Source organism: Lingula anatina, chromosome 2 (assembly GCF_051362555.1).
Source record: "Lingula anatina isolate TDL-2025a chromosome 2, LinAna3.0, whole genome shotgun sequence".
Taxonomy (NCBI): Eukaryota; Metazoa; Brachiopoda; class Lingulata; order Lingulida; family Lingulidae; genus Lingula; species Lingula anatina.
The window spans coordinates 12640133-12654229 of record NC_141768.1 but is presented as its reverse complement, the minus strand read 5'-3'; the positions used below and the strand labels follow the sequence as shown (position 1 = coordinate 12654229).

General features: G+C 38.8%; 1 protein-coding gene across 1 annotated transcript in view; it reads right to left on the bottom strand.

Annotated features, from left to right (window-relative positions):
- LOC106161264 (uncharacterized) overlaps window positions 1–14097 on the bottom strand; it is a 298900-nt gene that overhangs the window by 109139 nt on the left and 175664 nt on the right. The window contains exons 144-154 of the mRNA XM_087004995.1: window positions 13813–14085; window positions 13292–13561; window positions 5865–13073; window positions 5251–5517; window positions 4636–4902; window positions 4002–4268; window positions 3420–3689; window positions 1659–1925; window positions 1087–1353; window positions 528–722; window positions 76–243 (exon numbers count right to left, since the gene is read on the bottom strand). Of these exons, the coding sequence (XP_086861121.1) occupies window positions 76–243; window positions 528–722; window positions 1087–1353; window positions 1659–1925; window positions 3420–3689; window positions 4002–4268; window positions 4636–4902; window positions 5251–5517; window positions 5865–13073; window positions 13292–13561; window positions 13813–14085 (9720 nt within the window). The remainder of the gene's footprint in view (window positions 1–75; window positions 244–527; window positions 723–1086; window positions 1354–1658; window positions 1926–3419; window positions 3690–4001; window positions 4269–4635; window positions 4903–5250; window positions 5518–5864; window positions 13074–13291; window positions 13562–13812; window positions 14086–14097) is intronic.

The window sequence follows — 14097 nt, the reverse complement described above, 5'->3', positions numbered from 1 at the left end:
TTATAAATTCTATTGAAACCATACTTTATTCATTTTCATGTCAACCATATACATGTACTAAGCTTAGTCCCCTACCAGCATTTCCGATACCACTCTCTTCCTGCACATTTTCATTGGTTAATCTGGTTTTCTGAGAGGTGGTAATCACTGGTGGAGAATCTGAACCTTCTCTTAGTTTCTGTGATGTTTCACTCTCCATTACAAATGGCTCTTCCTCCACACTGGAGTCTGAAGCATGCACTTCTGAATTCAATATCAAACATGCATTCAACTGACATGCAAAAAAAATCTGACTTTCATTTATTTTCATCTCAGAACATTTCTTTTAATTGTCCTATATTTAGCAATGTGAGCTTAAAATACATACCCTGAATTATCTTAATTTACCCTTTTTTAAATTCTCCAAAATTTATAAACAAATAACTGAGAAAGGACAATATAAAAGATAAATAAACAAGAAGAAAATGCAAAGGGGATTAAAGCAGCGATATAGGATATGAAGCCAAATACACCTTTCTCTAAAATACCTTTTCCATTTTTGATGGTGGAGGTATCATCATCAACAGTATCACAATCAGGGTCCTTGCTACTGCAAAAACTGTCTGATTTTTCTCTTTCCTTAAAACCCTCCATAAACCGCAAGCTCCTGTTTAATTCTTCTTCATGATCAAAGCCTGGTTCATCAATACTAAGCTGTTTCCGTGTTTTATGGGCAAGACGATCTGAATATTAAGCAAAGCTTGTGGGTTCAGATATTCAAGTGGGATAAAGAATAAAAAACATGCATCTTACCATATTCCCTTCAGCCAATTTTGCAGTCCTGTGCCTTATTACATTTAATTAAACCAGAAGCAAGTTATTACTATAGTATTACTACTTTTTAAAAACGCGCTTGTTTGTAGTCCAAGCACTACGGCCAATTTTGGAAAAGGATCAAGAGGTGGGATAAAGCCATTCACTGACAGCTATTTTTCATCTTCAGTTAAAATTAAGATAGGAGGGTGATCTGAGAGCAGGATATAGACCAACATACAAAGGGAAAAATACAGTGTCTCAGAAATATGTAGGACACATAGGCTATCATACCCCGAACAAATAAAGGGGCAGTTGTCCTTCTGTTTCCAGCCTGGGCAGCATAGTTTCCTTCATCATCTATATCAGACCCCTTGATAACAAGCATATGCTCTCTCCCTTCAGAGACAATCTTATACTTGGGACCATCTTGGATAAGGTCGCCATCTTTAAACCAAGTGACAGTGGCGTCATCTTGGTTCAATTCACATACAAAAGTAACATCTGTTCCCTCATCTACTTCCTTTTCCTCCAATCTCTGTGTGAACTCTATGGATGCTTCTGTAAGACATGCAGATAAAACATGCAGCATGCAGTTATTTGCAGTGAACTATTATTTGCACACTATGTATTATAAACATGCATTATTTGCCAGTACAAGTACTATTTGACTGGTAGAATCCTGAAGTAATCTACATTTATTTAAAAGGTTCCTTGCCCTGCATGGTTACTACATGTACTTACACATAAGCATTTTTCTATATCTTAAATTTTTTTTCAAGGGTCCGTACATTGGAAGTATATTTCATTACATTTGAAAAAACATCCCTACACCTCATATAGTCTGATTCATGTACAAAATGTACCTTCAACATAGAGATATCCTATGGACTCCTTCTCTTCAGCAACAACTATGTATTCAGCCTCATCATCCAAGTCAACGTCAAAGATAGTGAGGCTGTACTCTAGTCCTTCAGACCTTATCTCATGTTTGTCACTGTTTTTTATCTTTTTATCCTCTTTGTACCATGCCACCTCATTTGAGGCACGGCTGAGTTGACATGTGAAGGTGACAGTGTCATGCTCCATAGCATCAAGTTCTTTCAAGCGGACAACAAAGTCAACAGGCTCTTCTGTAGGAAAAAACATGCAGAAACTAAAGTAAATACTAGTATAACTAGAGGATCAGAGAGGCGATACCGCCTCCGAATATTGTTCCACCAGCTGGAGCAAGCGCATTCGTATAGACCCCCACATACACAAAATAAGGGACACAGCCACCAGTCTTTTGCTTGACAAGCTGTAAAAATGCAATCAACAAGAATTTTCAAAATATGCAAAAAAATATATCAAAAGTTCATCAAAAGGTAGGTCAAAGGTCAATTTCACAGTAAGATTGCCAGTATATGACTTCCTATTCAACTTCAAAAGTAACTTTGGACCTATCTCTGCCAGTTTGGGAGATAAAAGGGAAGCAAAATTTGCAAAGTTCAGTTCATGGTGAAAAGTAGGTCAACGGTCAATTTCAAGGTCACATTTAGATTGCCAGTGTATGGCTTCCTATTCAACTTCAATAGTAACTATGGACCTATCTCTGCCAGTTTTGGAGATAAAAGGGAAGCAAAATTTGCAAAGTTTAGTTCATGGTGAAAAGTAGTCAGGCAGCTCAGTCCAAATTTTATCCAGAATTGTGCAAAAGATGATAACAGCATGAAATTTTCCACGATGAATGACCATTGGGTGTTTGTCAACCCCCTGATCCAAAATAGATGAACACCCAATGGTTATTCATCGGGATTGACCCCAAATTCACGGAGATGAAAGATGACCTGAAGGGTAACACTTTCCAATAATATTATTGGTTAAGTCTGTGTGGTGTCTGAATAACAGGGCAAAAAAAAATTTTTTCATAAAAAATATTATTTTTTTGAAAATTTTTGCCCGTTTGACCTTGAAGTAAAGGTCAAAGGTCAAATCCAAGGGCATATTTGAAATCTACACATATGACTTTTGGAAAGCCGTCTGTAGAAATTTTTCCCATAACCCCTTCCGCAGGGTAGATTATTAGCATTTAATTTTGCCATTTTTGGACAAGGGTGCATTGCATTGAGTGCCACACCCAGACCCCAATACCGGCAAAGCCCAAATTTTACGTGGAACGAGCTGAGATTATAGGTGACCTAAATCCAAGAGATGGGTACGGGGGCCCTTACCGTCTAGGAGGAGAAGCAGTAACGGTAGCCGTCCGGCGGAACGGTCCGGACGAGACCGAAACCATGTGTACCGCCAGCGCTAATGCTGGTGGTACAATAATAGGTGGATCAGTCAGAATAGTAAAAAGTTACTTTTGGTGAACACTCAAGACTGCTTAAGCTGACAAGCTATTAACACAAAGGAGACAAAGGTTGTTACTGGCATGCACTGTGATCAAACATTCTTTTTTATTCAACACCAAGATATTATGGTCTTAAAACTGTTAACCCTCCCCCCCCCCCCCCTACATATTAAGATAACATAAATACAGGCAAAAGCAGTAGAAAATAAAACTTGTCTGAAATTCTTTTATACATGTACACACAAACAAAAGACTATAATCAAAAGAAAGAGGCCCTTAATATGCTTCCTACCTTCCACCATAAGAAATGTAGTGGATTTACTGCTTCCAGCCTTGATTGTGTACTCTGCCTCATCATCAATGTCCAAATCATGTATAGTCAATGAATGATGTTTGCCCTGACTTTTCATTTCATGCTTAGTGCTAGGGATGAGCTCATCCCCATCTTTGTACCACCCTACATTTTTGACTTCCTCAGCTATTTCTGCACTAATGGTAACAGACTCATTCTCTCTTGCCTCCATCTCATCTTCAAGTGGGATTGTGAATTCTACTGGATCTTCTGTAGAGGCAATTTAAATACAAGTGGGTAGTTATGATTTGTCAAAGTTTGAAAAATATGGTTAGTTTTGTTTCACTTAGAGGAAAATGTATTCTCTTTTATAAAAAAAATATTTTGCTTGGGATTGAAATAATACCTTTTAATTTCATAAAATTTGGAATTTATTTAAGTAATTATTTTCTAAATATTAAAATAATTTTACAACATCTCAAATATATTTCCAATTTCATCCATTATAGCCAAAATCCTCTTCCAATTTTCCTTCAGAACAGGTGAACTTAATGTGATAAATATTTCATTCCCAAAATTTACCTTCCACGACCAAATAAGCAGTGGACTCCTGTTCTCCTACAGCTACAGAGTAGTCTGCCTCATCCTCACTGTTCAAATCATGCACTATCAGTGTATGCACACACCCCTCCACCTTAATCTTATACTTGTCACTAGGTTCTATCTCATCATTGCCCTTGAGCCAGGTGACAGGGACATTGTCCTTGCTTAGGACACAGGTGAAGGTGACAGAGTCATGGCGGTGGGCTTTGGTTTCTTTCAGTGAGACTACCAGTTCTACTGGCTCTTCTGAAAGGTTTGGTGTTCAACATGCAATTTCATGCAAGGTTACATTAATTAGGTTTGAAAGCAAAAAATAAAAACCTGTGGTAACAACAAGGGATGAATGATTTATGATCATTCTAAACATGACAAACACACATGCATTTCAAAAAGACATAAGTTTTGAATAAAATATTTTTTTAGAATTCTTGCTGGAAGTGAAACACTAACTGATGGATATGATCAAGGGTTTCCTAACTGATCTCTATCGCTGTGTGCATAGATTAATCCATATACATTGCAAAGAATTCTGTACTGTGATCTCTACCTCACCTCCACACTAGCGAGCCAACAAATAACAATTAAGTTACCAACAAATAACAATTTAACTTACCTTCAACAAATAAAATGGCAGAAGACTCTTGGTCCCCAACTTTGACTGTGTATTCTGCTTCGTCGTCCAAACATAAGTCATGCACTATCAACTTGTGAGCTAGACCTTCTTTTTTCACTTCATACTTTTTACTGGCATGCAAATGTTTCTTTTCTTTATACCACTTTGCTTTGACATTTTCTGTTGAGACCTCACATTTCAAGATGGCTTTTTCACCCTCATAAGACACCTTGTCTCTTAACTTCATTGTGAAGTAAACAGAGATGTCTGGAATTTAATTTGAATCATGCAGCATGCAGGTATAAATTTAAAACAATGTCAATGTGAAAAGTACAGAATAACATACAGCATTATAAAACAGTTTCATGAAAGTGAATACATCTTACTAAAGGTAACACAAAGCTGTTAAGGAATATATTTCTTTCACTACTGTAACAACAAATTACAGTATCACACAGTCAACAAACATTCATCAAACTGAAAATAAAGAAATAGTATTAAAATATTTCATCCTGATAGATGGTACATATAATCCTGCACCTAAATATATTCACTTTAAATTCAGTTTGGTATGTTCTAAACCAAATCCATACAGTACATAGAAACCTACAGTACCTTCTACTTTCAGTTTCGCAGAGCACCTTTCTTTGGGTAGTTTTGCAGTAAAGATGGCAGCATCATCGGGCTGGGCATCATGGATTGTCAAGCGATGTACATTCCCATCAACTGTAATCTCATATTTCTCATTTGATGTCAACTCAATGTCTCCCATATACCATGCAACTGGTACATTTGGTTTGTTGACTGTACATTGAAACGTCACAGTTTCAGACTCTTTTACATGTTGGTCCTTCAGGCGAACTGTGAATTCTGCATCGATTTCTGAAAAGTAAGAAGGAATTCCATATTATCAAGGAGCATTACATGATTCTAAATAAATAAACAACTTCATGTAAATTTGTGCTTAAATTTACTTATAACCATTTATACCTGTATTATCTCTTTTTCATGTACAAGATACATGCATGCATATAATGCTTTTTTAACTGAAACATTTTGACAATTGAATATTTTTTACAGAATAAGGCACAGTGCACAATATTTAAATATGATTCAGCCTTCATATTACTTTTAAAAACTAAAACATGAACTGGGCTATGGGGAAAAGCTTTATTTTTTCAACCCCTCCTGCCCTGAATAAAAAAGGGAAAAACAGACAAAATATTTACCTTCTACAGTCAGCCTGGCTGTGCTGGTTTTGTTCCCTGCTTTTACTGTATACTCAACAGCATCTGTCATGGAAGGACCGTGTATGGTCAATCTATGCACTTTGCCCTCAACAGTTATGTCATACTTCTCATTTGAGGTAATTTCGGTCCCATCCACAAGCCAGGTAACATCCACTGGTTTATTGAGCTCACATTCAAATGTCACACTTGTCTGTTCTTTGGTAGTGGTATCTTTCAATGGTACAACAAATTCCACCTCAATTTCTTCAACTGACAGTTTAGCTGAGCTAGATTTGTCGTCTATTTTGATTGTGTATGAGGCAGAATCATCAGATGAGACATCTTTGATTTTCATCTTATGTATTGTTCCCTCTACAGTGATGTCATGCTTTTCATCTGATTTGAGTTTCACATCACCAAAGTACCAGGTAGCATCAAGGTTTTCCTGGGAAACCTTGCATTCAAATGTGACTTCTTCATTTTCTTTGGCAGTGAGGTCCTTCAAAGGTTGTGTGAACTCCACTTCAAGTTGTTCAACTTTGATTTGGGCTGAGGTAGATTTGTCTTTTGCTTTGACAGTGTACTTGGCCGAGTCCTGAGGTTGGGCTCCATGTACGACAAGCTTTCGGATTTTGCCTTCTGCAGAAATATCATGCCTGTCATCTGGTTTTATCTGCTTATTGTCAATGAGCCATGTGACTTCTACATCATCTCTAGAGAGCTCTACTGCCAATGTCACATCTTCCCCTTCTTGGACAGTCTTGTCTTTGAGAGGAACTGTGAATGTTAGAGGAATTTCTTCTACTTTCAGTTTAGCTGTAGTAGCCTTGTCCTTGGCTTTGACAGTATATTTGGCAGAGTCTTCCGGTTTTGCACCATGGATGATAAGTCTGTGTACTGTGCCATCAACCTCTATATCATGTCTCTCATCAGGAACAACCTTTTTATTGTCAATTAACCAGGTGACCTCGACATCATCTCTTGATAATTCAGCTTCCAAGGTAACATCTTCTTTCTCACTGACTGTCTTGTCTTTCAGGGGAGTGGTAAATTTAAGAGGAATTTCTTCCACTTTGAGCCTGGCATTAGTCATTTTGTCCTTAGCTTTTACAGTGTACTTGGCTGAATCTTGAGGTATGGCATCATGAATGATGAGTCTGCTTATTTTGCCATCAACTACAATCTCATGTCGTTCACTTGGCTCTATTTTCTTGTTGTCCATAAGCCATGTCACTTCCACATCATCCCTAGACATCTCAACTTCCAGAGTAACATCCTCCTTTTCTTTGGCAGTTTTGTCCTTGAGAGGAACATTAAATTTGAATGGTATTTCTTCAACTTTGAGCCTAGCAGAGGTAGACTTGTCTTTTGCCTTGACTGTGTATTTAGCAGAGTCCTGTGGCTTGGCATCATGAATGACCAGTTTGTGTTTAGCACCATCAGCAAAGATTTCATGTCTTTCATCAGGTTCGATCTTCTTATTGTCCATTAACCATGAAACTTCCAAATCATCTCTGGATATCTCAACTTCCAAAGTGACTTCACTCTTCTCCTTCACTGTTTGATCTTTTAATGGCACTGTGAATTTGACTGGGATTTCCTCAACTTTCAGCCTAGCTGAGGTCGATTTATCTTTGGCTTTCACCGTGTACCTGGCAGAATCTTCAGGCTTGGCATCGTGAATTGTCAACCTTCTTATAGTGCCATCAACCTCAATGTCATGTCTTTCATCAGGCTGAATTTCATCCTTATCTAGCAACCAAGTGACATCAACATCATCTCTAGATAATTCAACCTCCAATGTAATATCTTCCTTTTCCTTGACTGATTTGTCTTTCAAAGGCACAGTGAATTTTAATGGAATAACATCGACACTGAGTTTAGCTGTTGTCTGTCTGTCTCCAACCTTGACTGTGTAATCAGTAGCATCTTCAGGTTTGACTCTATTTATCTTCAACCTGTGCACTTTTCCATCAACTTCAATGTCGTGGCGCTCATCTGGTTTGATCTCTTCACCACCTATCAACCAGGTTACTTGAACATCATCTTTAGAGACAGTGGTTTCAAGAGTAACATCTTCCTTTTCTTTAATTCTCTTGTCTTTCAATGGCTTTGTGAATTCCACTGGAATTTCTTCCACTAACAGCGTAGCAGTTGATGCCTTGTCACCAACTTTAAGGCTATATCTAGCACTGTCATCTGTTTTGGCATCAAGGATCTTAAGCCTACGGAATTTACCATCCACTTCAATGTCATGTCTGTCATCAGGTTTGATTTCGGCATCTCCAATGAACCATGTTGCATCAACATCATCCTTGGTTAGTTCTACCTCAAGAGTTATGTCTTCTTTCTCTTTGGCAGTTGTATCCTTTAATGGTACTTTGAACTCAGCAGGTAGTTCTTCGACTGAAACAGATGCAGAAGTTTCTGTCTTGTCATCCACCTTAAATGTATACACAGCAGCATCTTCAGGTTGAACATCATGGATGCTAAGTTTGCGTACTGTTCCTTCAGCTGTGATGTCAAGTTTTTTGTCTGCTTTTATCAAAACCCCATCTTTTAACCATGTACCTTCTGCTTTTTCCTTCGAGACTTCCGTCACAAGAGTAAGTTCTGCTTTTTCTGTTGCAGTTATATCTTGAAGGGGTTGAATGATTTCAACTGGGATTTCTTCAACTGAGAGTTTGGCTTTTGATTCCTTATCACCAACTTTCAAAGTGTATTCAGCCTCATCATCCGACTGGACATCTCTGATACTCAACCTACGAATTTTGCCTTCGGCTTCAACATCATGCCTTTCATCCACTTTGATTTCAACCCCATCTTTTAGCCATTTAACCTCAGCTGTTTCTTTGGAAACCTCAGCCTGTAAGGTGATGTCTGCAGATTCTTTGGTAGATATGTCTTTGAGAAGTTGTGTGATTTCAATTGGGATTTCTTCAACTGAAACTTTGGCAGTGGATTCTTTGTCTCCCACTTTCAGGGTATATTCTGCTTCGTCATCTGACTGAACATCTCGAATGCTTAACTTTCGGATCTTCCCTTCAGCTTCAACATCATGCCTTTCATCCAACTGAATTTCAACTCCATCTTTCAGCCATTTGACTTCAGCAGTTTCTTTGGATACCTCAGCCTGTAGTGTGATGTTTGCAGATTCTTTGGTAGATATGTCTTTGAGAGGTTGTGTGATTTCAACTTGAGTTTCTTCAACTAAAACTTTGGCTGTTGATTTCTTGTCGCCAACTTTCAATGTGTATTCTGCTTCGTCATCTGACTGAACATCTCGGATGCTCAGCTTTCGGATCTTCCCTTCAGCTTCAACATCATGCCTTTCATCCAACTGAATTTCAACTCCATCTTTCAGCCATTTGACTTCAGCAGTTTCTTTGGATACCTCAGCCTGTAGTGTGATGTTTGCAGATTCTTTGGTAGATATGTCTTTGAGAGGTTGTGTGATTTCAACTGGAATTTCTTGAACTGAAACTTTGGCTGTGGATTCTTTGTCACCAACTTTCAATGTGTATTCAGCCTCATCTTCAGATTGGACATCTCGGATGCTCAACTTACGGATCTTGCCTTCAGCTTCAACATCATGCCTTTCATCCAATTGAATATCCACTCCATCTTTCAGCCATTTGACTTCAGCAGTTTCTTTGGATACTTCAGCCTGTAGTGTGATATTTGCAGATTCTTTGGTAGATATGTCTTTGAGAGGTTGTGTGATTTCAACTGGAATTTCTTGAACTGAAACTTTGGCTGTTGATTCTTTGTCACCAACTTTCAATGTGTATTCTGCTTCGTCATCTGACTGAACATCTCGGATGCTCAGCTTTCGGATCTTCCCTTCAGCTTCAACATCATGCCTTTCATCCAACTGAATTTCAACTCCATCTTTCAGCCATTTGACTTCAGCAGTTTCTTTGGATACCTCAGCCTGTAGTGTGATGTTTGCAGATTCTTTGGTAGATATGTCTTTGAGAGGTTGTGTGATTTCAACTGGAATTTCTTGAACTGAAACTTTGGCTGTGGATTCTTTGTCACCAACTTTCAATGTGTATTCAGCCTCATCTTCAGATTGGACATCTCGGATGCTCAACTTACGGATCTTGCCTTCAGCTTCAACATCATGCCTTTCATCCAATTGAATATCCACTCCATCTTTCAGCCATTTGACTTCAGCAGTTTCTTTGGATACCTCAGCCTGTAGTGTGATATTTGCAGATTCTTTGGTAGATATGTCTTTGAGAGGTTGTGTGATTTCAACTGGAATTTCTTGAACTGAAACTTTGGCTGTTGATTCTTTGTCACCAACTTTCAATGTGTATTCTGCTTCGTCATCTGACTGAACATCTCGGATGCTCAGCTTTCGGATCTTCCCTTCAGCTTCAACATCATGCCTTTCATCCAACTGAATTTCAACTCCATTTTTAAGCCATTTGACCTCAGCTCTTTCTTTGGAAACCTCAGCTTGTAGTGTGATGTTTGCAGATTCTTTGGCAGATATGTCTTTGAGGGGTTGCGTGATTTCCACAGGAATTTCTTCAACTGAAACTTTGGCTGTTGATTCTTTGTCACCAACTTTCAATGTGTATTCAGCCTCATCTTCAGATTGGACATCTCGAATGCTCAACTTACGGATCTTGCCTTCAGCTTCAACATCATGCCTTTCATCCAACTGAATATCCACTCCATCTTTGAGCCATTTGACCTCAGCAGTTTCTTTGGATACCTCAGCTTGTAGTGTGATGTTTGCAGATTCTTTGGCAGATATGTCTTTGAGGGGTTGAGTGATTTCAACTGGGATTTCTTCAACTGAAACTTTGGCTGTTGATTCCTTGTCACCAACTTTCAATGTGTATTCAGCCTCATCTTCAGATTGGACATCTCGAATGCTTAACTTTCGGATTATGCCTTCAGCTTCAACATCATGCCTTTCATCCAACTGAATTTCAACTCCATCTTTCAGCCATTTGACTTCAACAGTTTCTTTGGAAACCTCAGCTTGTAGTGTGATGTTTGCAGATTCTTTGGTGGATATGTCTTTAAGAGGTTGTGTGATTTCAACTGGAGTTTCTTCAACTGAAACTATGGCTGTAGATTCCTTGTCACCAACTTTGAGTGTATATACTCCAGCATCTTCAGATTGTACATCTCGGATGCTTAACCTACGGATCTTGCCTTCAGCTTCAACATCATGCCTTTCATCAGCCTGGATTTCAACCCCATCTTTCAGCCACTTGGCATCCACTGTGTCCTTAGATACCTCACCTTCAAGAACAACATCTGCTTTCTCCTGAGCAACTGTATCTTTAATTGGCTGTGTGATTTCAGTTGGAACCTCTTCAACAGTTACCTGAGCTGTGGAGGTCTGGTCACCAACCTTAATGGTATATTCACCCTTGTCTTCTGGCTGAGCATCATAGATGCTGAGTTTGCGAATCTTGCCTTTGGCTTCAACATCATGCCTTTCATCAACCTGAATTTCAATGCCATCCTTTAACCATTTAACCTCAGCTGTTTCTTTGGAAACTTCAGCTTGCAGTTTAATATCTGCAGATTCTGATGCAGATATGTCTTTGAGGGGTTGAGTGATTTCCACTGGGATTTCTTCAACTGAAACTTTGGCTGTGGATTCTTTGTCACCAACTTTCAAAGTATATTCTGCCTCATCATCTGACTTGACATCTATGATGCTTAATCTACGGATCTTGCCTTCAGCTTCAACATCATGCCTTTCATCCAACGGAATTTCAATCCCATCTTTTAACCATTTAACCTCAGCAGTTTCTTTGGATACTTCAGCCTGTAGTGTGATATTTGCAGATTCTTTGGTAGATATGTCTTTGAGAGGTTGTGTGATTTCAACTGGAATTTCTTGAACTGAAACTTTGGCTGTTGATTCTTTGTCACCAACTTTCAATGTGTATTCTGCTTCGTCATCTGACTGAACATCTCGGATGCTCAGCTTTCGGATCTTCCCTTCAGCTTCAACATCATGCCTTTCATCCAACTGAATTTCAACTCCATCTTTCAGCCATTTGACTTCAGCAGTTTCTTTGGATACCTCAGCCTGTAGTGTGATGTTTGCAGATTCTTTGGTAGATATGTCTTTGAGAGGTTGTGTGATTTCAACTGGAATTTCTTGAACTGAAACTTTGGCTGTGGATTCTTTGTCACCAACTTTCAATGTGTATTCAGCCTCATCTTCAGATTGGACATCTCGGATGCTCAACTTACGGATCTTGCCTTCAGCTTCAACATCATGCCTTTCATCCAATTGAATATCCACTCCATCTTTCAGCCACTTGACCTCAGCAGTTTCTTTAGAAACCTCAACTTGCAGTGTGATGTTTGCAGATTCTTTGGTAGATATGTCTTTGAGGGGTTGAATGATTTCCACTGGGATTTCTTCAACTGAAACTTTGGCAGTGGATTCTTTGTCACCAACTTTCAAAGTGTATTCAGCCTCATCTTCAGATTGGACATCTCGGATGCTCAACTTACGGATCTTCCCTTCAGCTTCAACATCATGCCTTTCATCCAACTGAATTTCAACTCCATCTTTCAGCCACTTGACCTCAGCAGTTTCTTTAGAAACCTCAACTTGCAGTGTGATGTTTGCAGATTCTTTGGTAGATATGTCTTTGAGTGGTTGAGTGATTTCCACTGGGATTTCTTCAACTGAAACTTTGGCTGTGGATTCTTTGTCACCAACTTTGAGTGTATATTCTGCTTCATCATCTGACTTAACATCTTTGATGCTTAATCTACGGATCTTGCCTTCAGCTTCAACATCATGCCTTTCATCAACCTGAATTTCAACTCCATCTTTAAGCCACTTGACTTCAGCAGTTTCCTTTGATACTTCAGCCTCCAACTTTATTACTGCAGATTCCTTTGCAGTTAAGTCTTGGAGAGGTTGAGTAATTTCTGCTGGGATCTCTTCCACAAAAAGCTGGGCAGTTGTGGTCTTATCTCCAACTTTGAGAGCATATGAACCTGCATCTTCAGGTACAGCATCTTTGATACTAAGTCTTCGTATTTTTCCATCAGCCTCAATAGTGTGCCTCTCATCTGGCTGTACTTCTTCTCCATCCAACACCCAGGTGGCACTGGCATCCTCCTTGGATAGTTCAACTTCAAGGGTGACTTCACCAGTCTCCTGGACTGTGGTGTCCTGGAGGGGAGCACTGAACTCGGCAGGAAGCTCTGCAAATGCAATATATATATATATATATATATATATATATACACACACTGAAGTTATAACTTGACCACTGAACAATGTAAATAATGAAATTAAATAGAGTTTTACTGCTTTCCATTTATCCTTATCATGACCATCAAAAGAAACATCAATACAACAAATATAACATTACGTATTTAAGGGAATTCTTAACCTTAAACAAATGTTTCCTTGAACCTACCATGGACAAACACAGCAGAAGTGCTTTCCTGATCACCGACTTTGACAGTGTACTGAGCCTCGTCATCTACTGACATGTCATGTACCACAAGAGCATGTTTTGTGCCTTCTTTCCTGATCTCAATCTTTTCAGTGGGTTTAATTTCTTCTTTGTCCCTGAACCAAGTGACCTCTGCATCTTCCTTGCTGATGTCGCAGGTCAAGGTCAAATGTTGACCTTCAGTAACCTCACTTTCTTCTGGAAGTGTGGTAATGAATTCAGCTGGGACTTCTGCAAGTAAAAAGCATAATTGAATGACTATACGTACATTAAGTACACACAAGATACTGTCCACTAGGTAAGCTGCACTTACCTGTTTTCTGAAATAATTTTGATTATTTTAATATATCACTTATTGATATACTATCTACATGTAACTGATATTTTCATTAGCAAAGCTGAAATTAAACTAGCATGTGGTAATGTCAAGACAGACATAATATTTGTGACACTGGCATATTGCTGTAATAATTGTCACTTACCATAGACAGTAACATAACATGAAGTCCTGCCTTTTAGGTTCTGAACCAAACATGCATATTCTCCTTCGTCATCCAAATCAACATCATGCACACTCAGTGAGTGCATGCATCCTTTACTGAAGATCTTGTACTTGCTTGTTGACTGAGATATCAACTCTCCATCCAGGTACCATATTACCTGGAGGTTTGGGCGAGTTGTTTCTGCTGAGAGTGTGAATGAATGTCTTACAAGAATCTCAACATCCTCAAGTAGTTTGGAGAACACTGGAATTGCTGCATGCAATG